The sequence below is a fragment of the Myotis brandtii genome, unplaced genomic scaffold (assembly GCF_000412655.1).
Source record: "Myotis brandtii unplaced genomic scaffold, ASM41265v1 scaffold84, whole genome shotgun sequence".
Taxonomy (NCBI): domain Eukaryota; kingdom Metazoa; phylum Chordata; class Mammalia; order Chiroptera; family Vespertilionidae; genus Myotis; species Myotis brandtii.
The window spans coordinates 3,884,712-3,899,460 of record NW_005371410.1 but is presented as its reverse complement, the minus strand read 5'-3'; the positions used below and the strand labels follow the sequence as shown (position 1 = coordinate 3,899,460).

General features: G+C 39.1%; 2 protein-coding genes across 10 annotated transcripts in view; one reads left to right on the top strand and one right to left on the bottom strand.

Moving 5' to 3' along the window:
* UGP2 (UDP-glucose pyrophosphorylase 2) overlaps window positions 1-5,335 on the top strand; it is a 50,787-nt gene extending 45,452 nt beyond the window's left edge. For both annotated transcript variants that reach the window (XM_005884561.2, XM_005884559.2), the window contains exons 9-10: window positions 3,642-3,746; window positions 4,870-5,335. In XM_005884561.2, the coding sequence (XP_005884623.1) occupies window positions 3,642-3,746; window positions 4,870-4,977 (213 nt within the window). In that variant the 3' untranslated portion in view covers window positions 4,978-5,335. The remainder of the gene's footprint in view (window positions 1-3,641; window positions 3,747-4,869) is intronic.
* Window positions 4,432-14,749, bottom strand: part of VPS54 (vacuolar protein sorting 54 homolog (S. cerevisiae)) — a 101,656-nt gene continuing 91,338 nt past the window's right edge. For 5 of the 8 annotated variants that reach the window (XM_014532036.1, XM_014532037.1, XM_014532035.1 and 2 more), the window contains 3 exons: window positions 11,882-11,989; window positions 9,323-9,417; window positions 6,875-7,504 (listed from right to left, as the gene is read on the bottom strand). In XM_014532036.1, coding sequence (XP_014387522.1) covers window positions 7,399-7,504; window positions 9,323-9,417; window positions 11,882-11,989 — 309 coding nt within the window. In that variant the 3' untranslated portion in view covers window positions 6,875-7,398. The other 3 variants (XR_001360286.1, XR_001360285.1, XR_001360287.1) reach the window with 3 other exon arrangements.

Sequence of the window (14,749 nt, the reverse complement as noted above, 5' to 3'; positions counted from 1 at the left end):
GAGAGGGATAGAGAGTTAGAAACATCGATGAGAGAGAAACATCGATCAGCTGCCTCCTGCACATCTTCCACTGGGGATGTGCCTGCAACCCAAGTACATGCCCTTGACCGGAGTCGAACCTGGGACCTTTCAGTCCGCAGGCCGACGCTCTATCCACTGAGCCAAACCGGTTTCTGCAACATTATTATATTTAAAATCGTTTTTCTTGAAATAAAAAACTGGGGAAAAAGGCATAGTGTGGCCCGGCCTGTGTGGCTCAGTGGTTGAGCATTGACCTCTGAACCAGGTCATGGTTCGATTCCACGTCAGAGCACATGCCGGGGTTGTGGGCTTGATCCCCAGTGTGGGGTGTGCAGGAGGCAGCTGATCAATGATTCCCTCTCATCATTGATGCTTCTCCCTCTCCCTTCCTCTCTGAAATCAATAAAAATATATTTTAAATAATAAAGACTAAAATCCTTGCTTTCATGGATGGTCTAGTGCAGGGGTGAGGATTTTTTTTCTTTTTGCCAAGGGCTATTTGGGTATTTATAACTTCATTCGATTAATATAATTCACTTAATGTAAATTTCTTTGGCTATGAAAAAAGCGTCTAGATTTATTGAATTTAGAGTCCGGCCTGTGGTTGCTTTGGCAGGGCCAGACCAAATGATTTCGCGGGCCTTATACAGCCCATGGGTCAGACATCCCCGCCTCTGGTCTAGTAAGATAAGGATGATGATAAGCAAATAAACTGAATGTACATTATGCCAAAGTGGTAGAAAAATAAATAGGAATGTGTGCATGGGTAGTGTTGGTGTCATTTTACATGAGTCGTCAGAGACAGCCTTACGATGAGTGTCATGCAGGTGTCTGGATTCAATAGTATTCCAGGCAGGAGGAACAGTAAGTACAGTTAACCCTACCCTATCATGATAAGTGGAATCCAAAAAAATCACGTAAAATGTTGAGAGGTTAATGCAGTGGCAGGGTGAGCCGTGTGGCTGGAATGTGGAGTCCTGCTGTGCCATCCAAGTCTATGCTAGTGTTGGTTGTGGTTTAGTGCCACCTGGTGTGGATGTGTGTACTGCCTCCTATATTGACGGGGGAGGATTCTAGGTACTGAGGCTGGGCTGGAATTTCCAGGATAGCGTCTGGCATCTTAGAAGTCTCCCAATTATTAGGTACCTCTTTTATCAGCCTGGTTGGGCTGGGAAAATCCTAGTGATACAAGGACCCACCATCTTCTCACATCCTGAGATGGAATTGCCATCCGTATTTCACCTAGCCTCATGCACCCTTCAATTCCCTCCCATTCTCCCTAGCCTCTTCCATATCCTGCAGGAGATAAAGAACGTTTGCTGCCTCGATTTACGAACAGGGGCTGAGTGGGCAATAGCTAGTTGATCTGAGGAAGAACATGTTTTAGGAACATTTGAGAGTATAATACGGCTGGAGCAGAGTAAGCAAGTAAGGGACTGGGGGTGGGTGGATTATGTAGAACTTTGTAATTAAGTATTGGGAGTGTGGCTTTCTTTTTTCTCTTGTGGATGAGAAGCCATTGGTGAGTTGTGAGCTGAGGAGTGAATCAGGGAACAATGACAGAATCAGGGAGACTGGGGAATAGGTTGTTGCAGGAATCCTGGAAAAAGGAAACAGTGGCTTGGACTAAGGTGGTAGCAGTGGAAATAATGAAAAATGTTGACATTTTGAGATATTTTGAAAGTTGTACCTCTAGGATTTGCTGTTGGAATAGATGAGAGGGTACAACAGAAGAGGAAGGATGACTCCAAGGTTTTTAGCCTGTGCAACTGGAAACGTGGAATTATCGTTTACTGAAGAGGGAAAGCATGGGTAGGGTAGGTTTAGGCAGAGCAGGATGAGCAGTAAGTTTTGGAGACACCATACTTATTGGACCTTCAAATGGAGAAACTGAATGTTTAAGTCTAGAGCTCAGAAGAGAGATCTAGAAGAGACAGATAAATTTGAGAGTTGTCAGCTTAGGTACTTAAAGCCGTAAGATAAGGATCACCTAGAGAGTGAGTTGAGGGGGTGGGGGAGTCCAAGAACTGAGCTCTGAGGTACTCCAAGGCTTAGAGGATGGGGATGGAAGAAGCAGCAAAGGTGACTGAAGAGAGACAGGTTAGGAACTGGGTAGAAAACAATGAATGATATATGTCCTGAAAGCCCAATGAAGAAAAGAGGGAGTGTTCATCTTGGTCAAGTGCTACTTCTGAATCAAATAAGATGAATGAGAATTTACCATTAGATTGATCAGTATAGAGGTTTTGGAGGCTGACTGGAATGGGTTTAAAAGAGACTAGAAGAGAAATTGGAGATATGAATCCAAGAATTTTGCCTTGAAGAGAAACAAAAATGGTGCCATAGAAAGGGATATGAGAGGTTTTTTGTTTTGATTTTGTAAAGATGGGAGACTTTATAACGTGTCTATGCATTGATGTGAATTGATGCAATCAAGAGGGAAAAAACACTGAAGAAGGAGAAAGGAGAATTGCTGGACAGTATTCTTGAACAGGCCTTAAGACGGGCTGGTCTTAAGTTGGAGTAGGAATAGTCCAACCTCAGTATTAGAAGGGACAGAGTAATGGGTGGGGGTGGGGGGCAAAAAAGGGGTGATGGTGGCGGTGGTAGCAGTGGTGGTATAAGTGTAAATTTTCTGATTGCTTCTGTTTTTCTCAGCAAAATAGGAAATAAGGCCCTATAGGACAATTTCTAGTGCCTATAAATATAAGGAAATAGGAAGCAAAGACAGTGATGATTTATAATGATAATTCGTGCAGTTGCTCTTCCATTTCTTCTGAATCCTACCCATCCCTAAAGCCCAGCTCCAGTCTAGTTTGCTTCAGACCATGATCTCTCTCTCTTTTTCCAACTTCAGATTATCTGAACTACTCATCTGGCTCTTGGCATGTTAGTTGGTTATCTTTTTATTTTTCTAACTAGAGGCCCACTGCACAAATTTTTGCACGGGTGGGGTCCCTCAGGGTGGCCTGTGGAGATCGGGCCTCAGCTTGCACCCCCCAGCCTCACAGTCCCAGCTTGCGCTCCCAGCCCCGCAGCCCCGCCTAGCACCCAGCCTTGGCCTGGCGCTGCCTCCTCACCTGCTCCACCATCCTGCCTGCAGGGCAGACAGTCAGGGCCCTACCTGGCTCCCTCAGCACCTGGAAGCCAGGTGGCGGCCCCAACCCCCGCCGCCACTGCTGGTCACCGTCTGCGGGGCAGTAGGGTCCCTGCTCACACCCACCTTGGCCTGGTACTGCCCGCTCACCTGCTCCACCATCCTGCCGCTGTCCTGCTCTCAGTCCTGCTCTGATAGGGGCCAGCACCACCCCCTGGTGGTCAGTGCACGTGTAGCGAGCAGTCGAAAGACCGCCCAAGGGGACAATTTGCATATTAGGCTTTTATTATATAGGATGTCTGATCTGCTGAGCTGTATTGTAAACTGTTTGATGGTAGGGACAATGTTCTATCCCCTGGTCTCTCCTGCACAGGATCTAGCATATAGCGAGTGCTTAACAAATAGGTTCTTCCAATAGAGGGCCTAAACTTGGCCATAAACAGAATGTTTCATTAAACTATTTTGTTATTTTAACCCTTAACCTATTTTTGAAACAATTTATATATTTCTATTTTTCTTTCAGGTTCAGGATTACCTAAGGAGATTCGAAAGTATACCAGATATGCTTGAATTGGATCACCTCACAGTTTCAGGAGATGTAACATTTGGCAAGCACGTTTCATTAAAGGTGTGTTGTTATGAAATTTATAGATCTTACAGCTTTACAAACAGGTTTCATTTACTAGTCCTAGATTTACCTTTATTTTAAGGAATACTTCCTAGTCTGTACCAGATACTTATAAGATAGAAATACATTTTAAAAATGACATAGCTTACTACAGTATTTAGTGTTAACAGTGTCTTCCATTGATATACAGCATAATTAAAATACAATCATAATAGTTGTATATAGGAATTTTGTTGAATACAGCATTCAAATGGAAAGCAAACACTAATAAATAATTGGGCTGGCACTATTTTATTGAAAAAGGACAATCTTTAAAATAGAATCATTATTAAATTAGCATTAGTTCACTAAAGATGACTATTTGAATCTAAATGAAAGTAGAAAAGTGAGAACTTCATTTATACTGAGTATAATCTATTCCTGTTAAACTAATCTATTGTCATCAACTATTATAAACAATAGTCATTCACATTACTTAGTACTTGGGTACTTTTATAACCATCATTCCAGACTAGCATAAGAAGGACTATGGGTATAAGTATTAAAACTCAGAACCAAAGATACAATAGCTTTTTCTAATCAAGTATATTTTTTTAATCCCATACCTAAATTTCAGTTACTTAAATGAAGATTTTGAAAAAACAAATATGTATGTATGAGATATCTACATATATACAACCACACATCACACATATATAAAGAACTTTATTGTTGATATTGCCTCATCTAAACAGTTTCACTTAAGATATGAAAAATTTATCTGTAAACTGTTATGTAAATATAAACTAAGCACCCTTCAGTTTCCTTGTGAAGGCAAATAATGCTGGTGGCTTTGCAAGTAGTTCTTTGAAAGGGCCAGTCATGTTGTGGCACTGGGTTCACTTCTCACTCCTCGTACCACCTCTGATGATTCGAGGAATCTGGAACTACTGCCAGGATTGATACAGAGGACACATTACAGTTTTCCTTAACATGTTACTTGTTTTTCAAGTTTAATGTTGTTTATACAGTTACTCCATCACCAGTAGAGTTCTACATAAACTTGATAATTGTAAGAAAAATCAATTGCATTTCAGCTTCAGTTGTAAGTACACTCTTGCTTTTTGTTTTCCCTGTCACTTAGGGAACAGTTATCATCATTGCCAATCATGGTGACCGAATTGACATCCCACCTGGAGCAGTATTAGAGAACAAGATTGTATCTGGGAACCTTCGTATCTTGGACCACTGAAATGAAAAAATACTGTATACACTTTATACTAATCATGGGCTAGTTTCTTACAACAAAATGTTCTCTAGCATTCTATAATAGGCAGGTACTTTTATTGTGTTTACTGTACCTGTAGTATTAATTTTTAAAGTAGAGTTTTCTGCAGTATGCTTTTATTTTAGTCTAAGAAAAGCACAGATGGAAGCAATACTTTTCTTCTTGGAAGAGGATCCTGGAAGTTCATCTTAAAGTGCAATATTGTTTAATCTTAAAACTGGGGCAGCTCTGCTGGGAAATCTTTTAACAGAGGCCTCAATGATGGTCACTTTGAATTGCTTGTGATTTCAAAAATAAAGCTGTGAAGCAATACATGTGTACACTTATACTTTTCAATGTTAACTTTATGAAATGGTGAAGAAAAATGGTATACTCTTGCTAAATAGTTACTTTATCAGTTGAAAGCTTTATTCTTGGAATATTTATATTCACTGGCCAGTTACCTAAAAAATCAAGTTTTTGCACTTCTAAGAATCTTAACCACATCATTATTTCCATAGGAATTAAATTTGAAGGTATTTATTAGTACCTTTCATTTAGTTCTAAAACTGGGGTGCCTGCCATGCTTTTCCACAGGCTCTCCATTTATTGAAACAAAGTGGTGTTTCTTTTCCCAGCTGAAAGAGCTGGGGTGGGTAGAGGTAGGGCATTTCTTTCACATCCTTGTTCTCTAGTATAATGGGTGGGGGTATAACTTTTTCAAAAGTTCCCTTTCCTTGAAGCTTGCTTGTCACTGAAAAATGTTCTTGAATAGCCTTTCAAATCAGGTCTACTAATAGTATAATTTGTTGCTTTTCTTTAAGAATCAATTACATTTTCCAGTTCTTCCATACTTATTTTTCAGTAGGCTGCTTATTTAAAGTTTACAGTATACTATTAAAAAAGTCTTTTAAAGTCTGGTAATTGTTTACAGCTTTATTTTAGACAGACAGTTAAGAACCAATGACATACCTCTGTAATGATAAAGGAAAGAAAACAGGCTTTCCTTTTAGGAGATCAAAGAGCACAAAATAAGGCTATTTCATTGTACATAATCACTACAAAGTTAGGCACTCTGATAGGGTTAGGCAAGATTCCTGGTGTGAGGTGAGACACAGGCACTTTCATTTGTAGCGTGCTGCTGATTCTATTTTGAAGGTAACTTATAAAGTTTACCCTGGCCGGTGTGGCTCAGTTGGTTGGAGCATCATCCCATACACCGAAAGGCTGTGGGTCCAATTTCCGGACAGGGCACATATCTAGATTGCAGGCTCAGTACCCGGTTGGGGCGTGAATGAAAAGCAACCAATTTATGTCTCCCTCCCCCCTCCACACACACACATACTTTCTCTTTCCCTTTCTCTCTTTAAAATCAATGAACATCCTCAGGTGAGGATTAAAAAAAAAAAAGTCTTTAAATAACTTACTCATCACCTTGTATTTCAGGCCCCAACACAGCAGCTTATATTTTCTATTTCTCCCTGGTCTTTGTTCATATACACATCGAAAGTAACTTAAAAACAAGAACCCAAGGGAGCCACACTGCATATGTTACATGTTAAAATGAAAACTCATAAGTAGGCAGAATATATAAAAATGTATTCTTACCTCTGCTAGAAATAAAAAAGGCAAAAAAAACCCTTCATATTTTTTATAAAAATACAACTATTAAACTGCAGGCTTTCATATATCACTTCTGAAAAGTATTTAAATTAGCTCATAAATGAACACTAATACCTTATTCTTTATTACTTGTGATCATCCTTTCAAGTATTTAGACTATTCTGGAAGGCTTCACCCAGTGGTTGTAGAAAGATTAAATATGCAGCACACAAAGCCTAAAACTTGACATTGGTCACTGAAAAAAAACTGAATTCCTAAATCCAAGCAATCAAAAGATGTTTATTTTTTTATAGAAAGATCTGTAAAAAAATAATTTTCAAACAGTTTTACTTTCATAGAGAAACTTTCTACAGAGATTGACTAAGATTTTAATATTTTAAATTGTACCATCATTAAATAAAGGTGGGACACCATATGAATTTCATTGCACTGGAAGAAATGCAAAGCATTTTTTAATATAAAGTATACAGAGCATTCTAGTCAACTACAGCTGTGTTACAGCTATGTGTTCTTTTGGATTTGGTCCAAAGAAACCTGAGTCTGTTTCCAGAGAGAATGAAAAATATAGACACCTGATCAGTTATTCCTCACTGAAGGAAGCATAAAACTGGCATTCCTTGTAGATCCCACTGAATCCCAGCTTCCCATCACTGATACTTTCCTTTTCCCCTTTTCCTACCCCAGTTCACTTGGGTTCCAGGTTCAGTTCTTGAATCACAGGCATCCATATTTTCTTAAACACATACATCCCATGGTCAGGCTACCCAGTTTTCCAGTATGTCATCACCTCTTCTGTTCCCAGATCTCAGCCATATTTAGGTCCAAATCTTTAAGGCCTTTTAAGGCTTGAAGATTTCCAGTGTAAAAAGCTACATCTGCTGTGACCAACCTAAACATTGGAGAGAAAATTATTTTTAATCTCACACTTTCTATTCAAATAAAGTAGCAATGCTCACAGAGTCAAAAGTCCTAGCCTAGCTGCTCGACTGTTACTTAAAATTCAGATTTCCTAGGGACCAAATGTCAATCAATATATCTTAGCAGGATTCCTGCTATCATATGTTCTATTTCAACAATAAATGTCTTTAAAAAGAATAAACCAATGCAGGTTGGACTCCGTTTCATAATTAATTCTGCCCAATAGATTTGTTTTATAATAAAACAAAATAGAGAAAATAACAGGTTAAACTGTTTTTTGATCAGATGCCACTAAAGTATACATGTTTATGACTAATAAAATCACAGTACTGATAATCAATACAACAACACTTGATGAAAAGAGAATTACACTGATCTGTCACAATGCCTATCTCTGAAAAAAAAAATATTCCTGGCAAGAACATTTAAACACAAATATCAAAGCTCCATGCATAAAAAATAGGGGCAGGTCTGATTATATTTTGAAAGATGTGGCCCATGGAAAAACAAATAGGAGACTTTGATTTAGTGGTTTGTAAAAAATAGGAGGGAATCTGGCTTTAATATTTTAATGAACACGTAAGTTCTGGATTGCTGAACTACTACCTTGGGGCAAAGGTATTCAAGTACCCTTAATATTTGCACTACAGTCTAATTTATAAATACCTTTGGACTTATGCACTTAAGTTTTACCTTTTATCATATGGCAGAATTTACTAAGGACCATATTTTTTGTTTGAAATTAATCTAATTTAGGGTGCTTTAAAATCTATTTAAAAATTCACATTATACTTCTTGTGATAATATGGTAAGTACATTGAAACTGACAGCAATAGTAAAAAAAAACAACAGCTTTTCTAAGGCAATAACCCTACATTAAAATTAAACAATATAAATCTACATTTTAAAATATCGTTATGTTTAATAAACACTATTTTTAGTCTATATGAGAAAGTGTATTGAAAATGTTAACATATAAACTGAAAAACTGATAAACATAAAACCAGACATTTGCAACATATATAACCAACAAAGGATTAGGTTGAGGGTATATGGAAAAATCTAAAATCAAGAAAAATGGGCAAAGAATGTGAACAGGAAAAATCACAAGATGAGGACCTCTGAATGACTAACAAATATATGAAAATATAACAAGCATTAGAAAATGCCTATCAAAATAAAATACCATTGTCTTCCATCATATTGGCAACAAAAAATCCTAACAGCAAATGTTGGCAGGATATAGAGAGAAATGGTGGGAGTGTAAGCTTGGTACAGCCATTTGGCAGAACATTCTGGCAATACCTAGTAGAGTGGAAATGTACATTTGCTCTAATCCACTTGTAAATATGTACCCTAAAGAAAAGTATGTACATATTCACACTTTTAGTAACTCTATGAAGGAATTAGGCAGACTTTATCCTCCTCATTTTATAAATAAGGCACAAGGGTTAATTATTTATAAAATAATGGTGACACAGCTACAAAGTAAGGCTTTGAGTCCTGTCTGGATAGGGGAAGACTATTGGGTAATCTAAGCAGGTGCTACTAACCCACACTGCTTCAAAACAGACATATAAGGTCAGTTAAGTAATTGACCATTTATAAAAACACTTTAACGTAGATAGATATAGATATATATTATCTCCACAGAGAGGAAAAAAGCAAAAGGTTGCTGATTTTATAATTTTTGGGCTCCAGCATAATTATAATAGAAAAGGACAACATAATGCATAAAACCAATGTAACAATTTGATATGGGCATAGTAAAAATATTTTGAAAACATACCCATTTTGAGGTCCTCCATCATTTATCACATTTAAATGAGACAACTGCTTTTTCAAGTGGAGTTTGTAACTTGCATTAATCCTTAAAAATAGCATCTGGAAAGGAAATAAAGCTTAAGTTTCTTAAAGCTCTACTGAAATAGAAGACAAAAGTATCAGGAGTTATCAATATCAAATCAGGAAAAATTTTTAAATAAGCTTTGTTTTGGCATATATCTTTAAAATGCTCCCTTGAAAATATTTTATTGCTAGTTCAGTGTAAGTTTTTGCCTTTAGCTGGATAAAAGCTCTTTTTCCCCTTTTCAGTACTATTTCTTTTCGTGATATGACATATTAATGCCTTTCTGCCCCTTAGAAGAAGTCCTCTGAGATATGTAAATGGCATATATCACAACAGGTAAAAAGAATAAAAAGAAATAGAGAATTCTGTAAAATACTAACTATGAATGTGACAGAGAAAACAAAAAAGCCTTAATGGTAGAGGCAAAGACACCGTTATCCTTCCAACCTGGTAAAATTACCTGAAAGTATTTTATTGCTCCTGCAGGCACACTTTTTAATGCAATGGCCCAATAATTCTTTGGGAAATACCTGACCTGAAATTATATACAATTAATCTATGGAAAATGTTTTGTCATTTTTGCCCAGCTTTGACAAGAGTTCCCTTTAAATTATGATGTAGATAAAAACACATGAGATACCTGTATGCGCAGCTCCCTGACCTGGTTAAGCCTTGCTCTAAAATTAGAACTCAGATGGCAAATCAAGTTAGTCAGAAAGTCAGAGGTAGGGGATCTTATATGTGGAATGGAAAGGGTGGCCTGGCTAAGGAGAAATGAGAAAGAAAAAGAGACCCTAGTGGTTGTTCCATATCTTATGGATCCTCCTCAATCCTCAGCCCCAAATCATGAGGTCAGTATGATTAATGAAAAGTTAGGGAAGCATGAATGTGCTAGTATGTAAGATGGAAGCCTGAAGTGGCATGGGAAAGGAGACTAGCAGGAGCAAGAGTAACTAAGAAAGCTACCTTTGCTCCCAAATAACATTTCCATGAATTGAACCAATTAGACAAATTGAAATAACAAACTTGTCTGAATAGCAAAAATCCCAGTGAAAGTTAAGTTTATACGTCAAACAAAAACTAGGATTATAACACTATCATTCTACAACTATACTAATAAAGAGGGAATATGCTAATTGACCCTCACACCATCACAATGATGCCGGCGCCCACAGCCAATAAGGAGGGAATATGCTAATTGAATGCCAGACCCTCAAAGATGGTGCCCACAGCCAATAAGAAGGGAATATGCTAATTGCAGCCACACCCTCAAAGATGGTGGCGCCCACAGCCACAAGATGGTGGCACCCAATCCCCTCAGCCCCGCCGGGGCACCTGCCTCCGGAGTCCCCCAGTGCCCTCAGCGCCCTCAGCCGCCCAGGGCCGCCCGAGGCTCAGGTAACCAGGGCCGGCCAAGGCTTGCGCTGCTGGCAGTGGCAGCAGCAGAGGTGTGATGGGGCATCGCCTTCTCCTGATCAGGGGTCGCCTCCCGCCCCTGAGGGCTCCCGGACTGTGAGAGGGGGCAGGCCGGGCTGAGGGACCCCCCCATCCAGTGCATGAATTTTCATGCACCAGGCCTCTAGTCTGGTATAAGGGAATAAGCTAAACTAATGTGGGTAAAGAAGACTGAAAAAAAATAATACTGGAACCTTTGAAGTACTGAGAGGGAACCAAGGGAAATGGGAAGTAGGAATGTCACTGAAGAGTGAAGAGAGTGGCTCTCTCTCTCTGTCTCTCTCAAGCCAGTGCCTTTCCCTGTCCCCGTCCCCCAGGCTCATTTCTCTTGCCTCTCTTTCTCCTAAGTTCCAAGAGCCCTTCTTTTGCTTCTGTAACTTGTTTCCTGAGCCCATTTCTTCTACACCTCCCTTTTTCTACCTCTGTGACTTTCTAAATAAACTTTCTCTTATTTAAAAAAAAAAAAGTGAAGAGAACTCTGTGATATTTCTGTAGACGAAGACAGCAGGGACAGTAGGTGGATACTTCATAGGTGGAAGGTGCTAAAGACTACACATTTTGCTTTTTCCTGGTTTGTGCCTATTACAGATCACTTATGCTGATATAAACATTAATAAGACATATTTACTTTATGTGCCATTTGATTATTAACTATCACTAATTCCTCCCCTATCCAATTTGGGTTAATAATATACTTCATATTCATTGATAAATGACAATTCTGATTTTTAAGCTAATAACATAATAAATGGTGTAAACAGAATCTGGGATCTCTAATACCTAATGGACAAATGGAAAATGTGCTTTTTAGAATTGCTAACCATATAGCAAAGCTATTATTGCTTTGACTTAGAGTAAGGGCACTTTGAAATCAGAAATTTTTATCTATATTCCATAAGTCAATATAACAACCTAAAAAAATAATCATATTAGAATATGAACTAAGCTTAATTGTGCCAAAAGTATGTAAAACATTCTAATTCTACATGCATATTATATATTATATATTATATATAAAAAGTAGTTTTAGGAATTACTACTCACTTGTGTTTGCTCTTCTGGAAGGAGGTCAATTATAGCTTCATGCATTTTTGTCATTTGCTTACAAATATTCCTGAAACAAGGAGAAGGAACAGGAGCTTTCACCTCATACTGGCAGGGAAAAATAAAGAAAATTATGTTAATGTCCCCACAGACAAAGATTTTCTGCCCCTATACATCTAACTAATATAGTGCTTAAACTCACACTTCAACTGTGATCTGATCTACCCCTGCAAATCTCAAGAACTTTTCATTAAATATCCTAATCTACTTTGAGAAAGACACATAACCTGTGGCTAAGAACACAGGCTGCTTTCCTTAAGATGGCCTGCTTGGGTTCAAATCCCAGTTCTTCCAGTTGTTAGTTATGTGACATTGGGCAAGTTCCCTCATTTCTCTACATCTCAAAGGACTTGCTATGAGGATTTTAGAAGATGGTCCATAAGAAGACAAAACTGCTTGATACAAAATAATATTCAAATGTTAGCTACTAATCTGTCTCAATATACAATGATGAATCATTAAAGTGGGCCCTTTAAATGAACAGATTATTTTTAAAACATGATTTTAAGAATGTGTCAACATTATCATATCTGAAATTAATATAACTCTGGTGGAATTAAAATGTTCTATTTCTGCCCTAACCGGTTTGGCTCAGTGGATAGAGCGTCGGCCTGTGGACTGAAGGGTCCCAGGTTCGATTCTGGTCAAGGGCATGTACCTTGGTTGCGGGCACATCCCCAGTAGGGAGTGTGCAGGAGGCAGCTGATCGATGTTTCTCTCTCATCGATGTTTCTAACTCTCTATCCCTTTCCCTTCCTCTCTGTAAAAAATAAATAAAATATATTTTTGAAAAAAAAAAATGTTCTATTTCTTTTGTAGGTAGGCCAATATAATAATCACTAGAGGCCCAGGGCATGAATTCGTGCACCAGTGGGGTCCCTTGGCCTGGCCTGCAGGATCTGGCTGAAACCAGCTCTCTGACATCCCCCAAGGGGTCCCGGATTGTGAGAGGGTGCAGACCAGGACGAGGGACCCCACTGGTGCACAATCAGGGCCAGGGAGGGATGCAGGAGGTTGGCCAGCCGGGGAGAGACCGAGGGAGGGCTCCAGGGCGTGCCCATCTCGCTCAGTCTTGATTGGCCGGACCCCAGCAGCAAGCTAAACTACCGGTTGGAGCGTCTGCCCCCTGGTGGTCAGTGCACATCATAGCGAGCAGTTGAGCGGCCTTAGCATATCATTAGCATATTACGCTTTGATTGGTTGAACGGACGAATGGACACTTAGCATATTAGGCTTTTATTATATAGGATATTTACCCTAAGGTTAAGGAAAGACATTTTCCACAATGGTCTATACTAAAAATTTAAACTTAGGTAAATTCATTTTCTTATTCTTACATCTAGAACAATACCTGGTATGATTTATATAATCATCTTCTAGTCCACCTTTTAGAATTCACAGCTTAAATTATATACTATTTTTATTTATGAGACATATTTGTGCTAAATATATTTTAGATATACTAAACTTATATAGTTTATTAAAATCATGAGCTCCAATATACTGCTGTAACAGGTAGAAGTCACCATGTGACTGGACCAAGATAAGCAATGTTGCGACCATCCAAGGGTTTGTCTCTCTTCAGCCTAGAAATACATCAAACATCCCCTTGCTTTTCTTATTAATAACAGCTCTAAGACATAATTCACATACCATAAAATTTACCTTTTTAAAGTATACAACCAATTGGTTTTTAGTAAACTCAGTTTCATAATCATCACCACTAATTTCCAAACATTTTCATCACTCCAAGAAACCCCATATCCATTAGCAGTCACTCCCTATTCCTCCCTCTCCTTAGCTCCTGGCAACCACTAATCTCAATAAATGGAATCAAACAATATGTGGTTTTTTATGACTGCCTTTTTTCACTTAGCATAGAGCTTTCAAGGTTCCTCCATGTTGCAGAATTTGTCAGTACTTCATACTATTTATGACTGCATGATATTTTATTGTACAACTGCCACAGTTTACCCAATCATCAACTGATTGACATTTAGGGTTATTTCCACTTTTTCGCTATTATGAATAATAAAGCTATGAACATACATGGACAGATTTTATTTTGTGTGGGTAAATTTTTTTCAATTCTCTTGGGTATATACCTAGAAGTAGAACTACTGGGTCATATGGTAACTATATGTTTAACTTTTTGAGGAAATGCCAGAATGTTTCCAAAGTGGCTGACCACTTTACAATCCCACCTAGCAGTGTTATGAGGGTTCCAATTTCTCCATATCCTCACCAACACTTGTTATTGTTTGTCTTTTTTATTTCAGCCACCCTAGTAGTTATAAAGTGGCATCTCATATGGTAACATCCCCTTATCTTAACTACCCATCTATATTGGACTGCATGGTATTTCTCCAAAATTCACATTTACTTGGAACCTCATGAGGTCATACTGGATTAGAGTGGGCCCTAAATCCACTGATGTGTCTTTATAAAAGAAACTAGAGGCCCGGTGCACAAAAGTTTGTGCACTCGGGGGTGGGGGGTCCCCCAGCCCGGCCTGTGCCCTCTCGCAGTCTGGGACCCCTCGGGAGATAACGACCTGCTGGCTTAGGCCTGCTCCCAGGTGGCAGAGGGCAGGCCCAATCCCTAGGTGCAGCCCCTGGTCAGGCTCAGAGCAGGGCCGATTGGGGAGTTGGGGCGCCACCCCGTCATGCACAGAGCAGGGCGGATCGGGAGGTTGCAATGCCACCCTCAGTCACGCTCAGGGTAGGGCCGATTGGGGGGTTGGGGCACCGCCCCCTGTCACACTCAAGGCAGGGTCGATGGGGAGGTTGCAGCGCCACCCCCTGTCAC